At 48.5% G+C, this 2500-nt stretch overlaps 1 protein-coding gene across 1 annotated transcript in view; it reads right to left on the bottom strand.

Annotated features, from left to right (window-relative positions):
• LOC308321915 (apolipoprotein(a)-like) overlaps positions 1-2500 on the bottom strand; it is a gene marked incomplete at its 3' end in the record, with an annotated part of 666829 nt that overhangs the window by 398046 nt on the left and 266283 nt on the right. The window contains exon 16 of the mRNA XM_080773013.1: positions 1056-1097. Within this exon, the coding sequence (XP_080629139.1) occupies positions 1056-1097 (42 nt within the window). The remainder of the gene's footprint in view (positions 1-1055; positions 1098-2500) is intronic.

Raw genomic sequence — 2500 nt, 5'->3', positions numbered from 1 at the left:
AAATCAACTGTAGATTTAGTCGACTAAAATCTTATGACATTTAGTCGACTAAAACTAGACTAGCACTAAGACATTCCAGGTGACTAAAATGTGACTAAAACTAAATGAAGTTTCAGTCCAAAGACTATATGACTAAACTAAAATAGAAATTTGCTGCCAAAAACACCACTGTGTTCTGTGTGCACGGCGCGATGCGATGTGCTCGTGCACGCGCGTGCACGTGCGCGCGTGCGCGACACGTTCCGTGGTAAATAAAATCACCATGTTGACACCACCGACTACAGGAGGAGTCTTTTCTTTGTTTTAAATCGACCGTCATTATTATGTCGTTGTGGCTTTCACACTAAACGGTTGGTCGCCGACTAGGAGTCGAGTCCTACAGGAGTTTTTATTCCAATTAATTTTTACATCTCACGTGTAGGATGCTCTCTCTCTCTCTCTCTCTATCTCTCTCTCTGCGTCTCTCTCCGCGTGCATGCGTGCACGCACACGCGCGCACACACACACACACACACACACACGGTCCAAAAGTTTTATAGAATAACAGCAACATTGGGCTAATATTGTTGAGATTTGATTGGATACACGTCCTCAGAGCGCAGCAGTCCCCGCCCCTTTCAGAAAAGCGAGTGGCCCAGGAAGTGAAAGCCCCATGCATTCTGCCATCGGCACTTTTAATATAATTTATTTAAAGACGGTTACGCCGCGGACAAAGCCAATTCGGATCGTGACGAATCATGACAATGAACACAATATTTTGGGACGATCAAATCATTAGAAAGAAGAAAAGAAAGGCAGGAGACAACACTATTTGTTTTATTTTTCGTCTTATAAATTATTTGATCGGCCCAAAATATTGTGTTCATTGTCATGATTCGTCACGATCCGAATTGGCTTTGTCCGCGGCGTAACCGTCTTTAAATAAATTATATTAAAAGTGCCGATGGCAGAATGCATGGGGCTTTCACTTCCTGGGCCACTCGCTTTTCTGAAAGGGGGCGGGGACTGCGGCGCTCTATTGTAGATTAGTTTTTAGTAGTGTAGTGGTAGTTTACCGTGTGTAGTAGACAGCGTAGTGGTAGGTGTTGTAGTTGTTACTGTAAAAAAGGAAAACAACAGTCAGGCCTACAGCGCTACCCCAAAAGAAAAGAGGCATTCGACAATTTACTATTTAGGCATTTATCAGACGCTGTTAACACAACCGTTGCTGGGATTCCTTCAAAATAGTTTTTTTGTGTTTTAAGCATGAAAAATAGCAGATCAAGCTCATAGCAGCCACGCTATGAGCTTGTAGATCTACTATTTTTGAAGAATCTTGAAAATGTGGTGCAAATCTTTGAATATATATATTATTTCACAGTGAACGTTTTTAACTGGATGTTTGTAGGATTTATTTAAAATGACTCTTAATATAATCTATAGCCATGTCTTTCCCCTCAGTGGAAAAAAAATGCGTATCAAAAAAATTAATATTCTATTTATTCTATTCTATTCTAGACTGGAAATTCAGGAATGATCTAGCAGCTGTAATACAAAACAATACAGTACATTAGAATGGAAAACAAAAGAGTTTTACATGTTTCCAGCAGCACATCGTGTGTCGTTCACCTGCTTCCTAGGGAGGCAGTCAGACGTGCTGGTGACAGCATAGCCTGCAGGCCCAGCCAGCGTGCTTTCTGGTCTAGAGGGGCGTGTAGCCTGGCCCAGCCAGCGTGCTTTCTGGTCTAGAGGGGCGGGTAAGCCTGGCCCAGCCAGCGTGCTTTCTGGTCTAGAGGGGCGGGTAAGCCTGGCCCAGCCAGCGTGCTTTCTGGTCTAGAGGGGCGGGTAAGCCTGGCCCAGCCAGTATGCTTTCTGGTCTAGAGGGGCGGGTAGCCTGGCCCAGCCAGCGTGCTTTCTGGTCTAGAGGGGCGGGTAAGCCTGGCCCAGCCAACGTGCTTTCTGGTCTAGAGGGGCGGGTAAGCCTGGCCCAGCCAGCGTGCTTTCTGGTCTAGAGGGGCGGGTAAGCCTGGCCCAGCCAGTATGCTTTCTGGTCTAGAGGGGCGGGTAGCCTGGCCCAGCCAGCGTGCTTTCTGGTCTAGAGGGGCGGGGAGCCTGGCCCAGCCAACGTGCTTTCTGGTCTAGAGGGGCGTGTAGCCTGGCCCAGCCAGCGTGCTTTCTGGTCTAGAGGGGCGGGTAGCCTGGCCCAGCCAGTATGCTTTCTGGTCTAGAGGGGCGGGTAGCCTGACCCAGCTAGCGTGCTTTCTGGTCTAGAGGGGCGTGTAAGCCTGGCCCAGCTAGCGTGCTTTCTGGTCTAGAGGGGCGTGTAAGCCTGGCCCAGCTAGCGTGCTTTCTGGTCTAGAGGGGCGTGTAGCCTGGCGCAGCCAGCGTGCTTTCTGGTCTAGAGGGGCGGGTAGCCTGGCCCAGCCAGCGTGCTTTCTGGGGTCGGGCTCACATGGAGCACGCGCTGGAGTATTAAATATTGTGTCTCGAACATTGTGTCTAATAGGTGGTTGCTAGGGTA

This window comes from Protomyctophum bolini (genome assembly GCF_963924005.1).
Source record: "Protomyctophum bolini genome assembly, chromosome: 9".
Taxonomy (NCBI): Eukaryota; Metazoa; Chordata; class Actinopteri; order Myctophiformes; family Myctophidae; genus Protomyctophum; species Protomyctophum bolini.
This window is presented reverse-complemented; position numbering and strand designations above follow the sequence as displayed.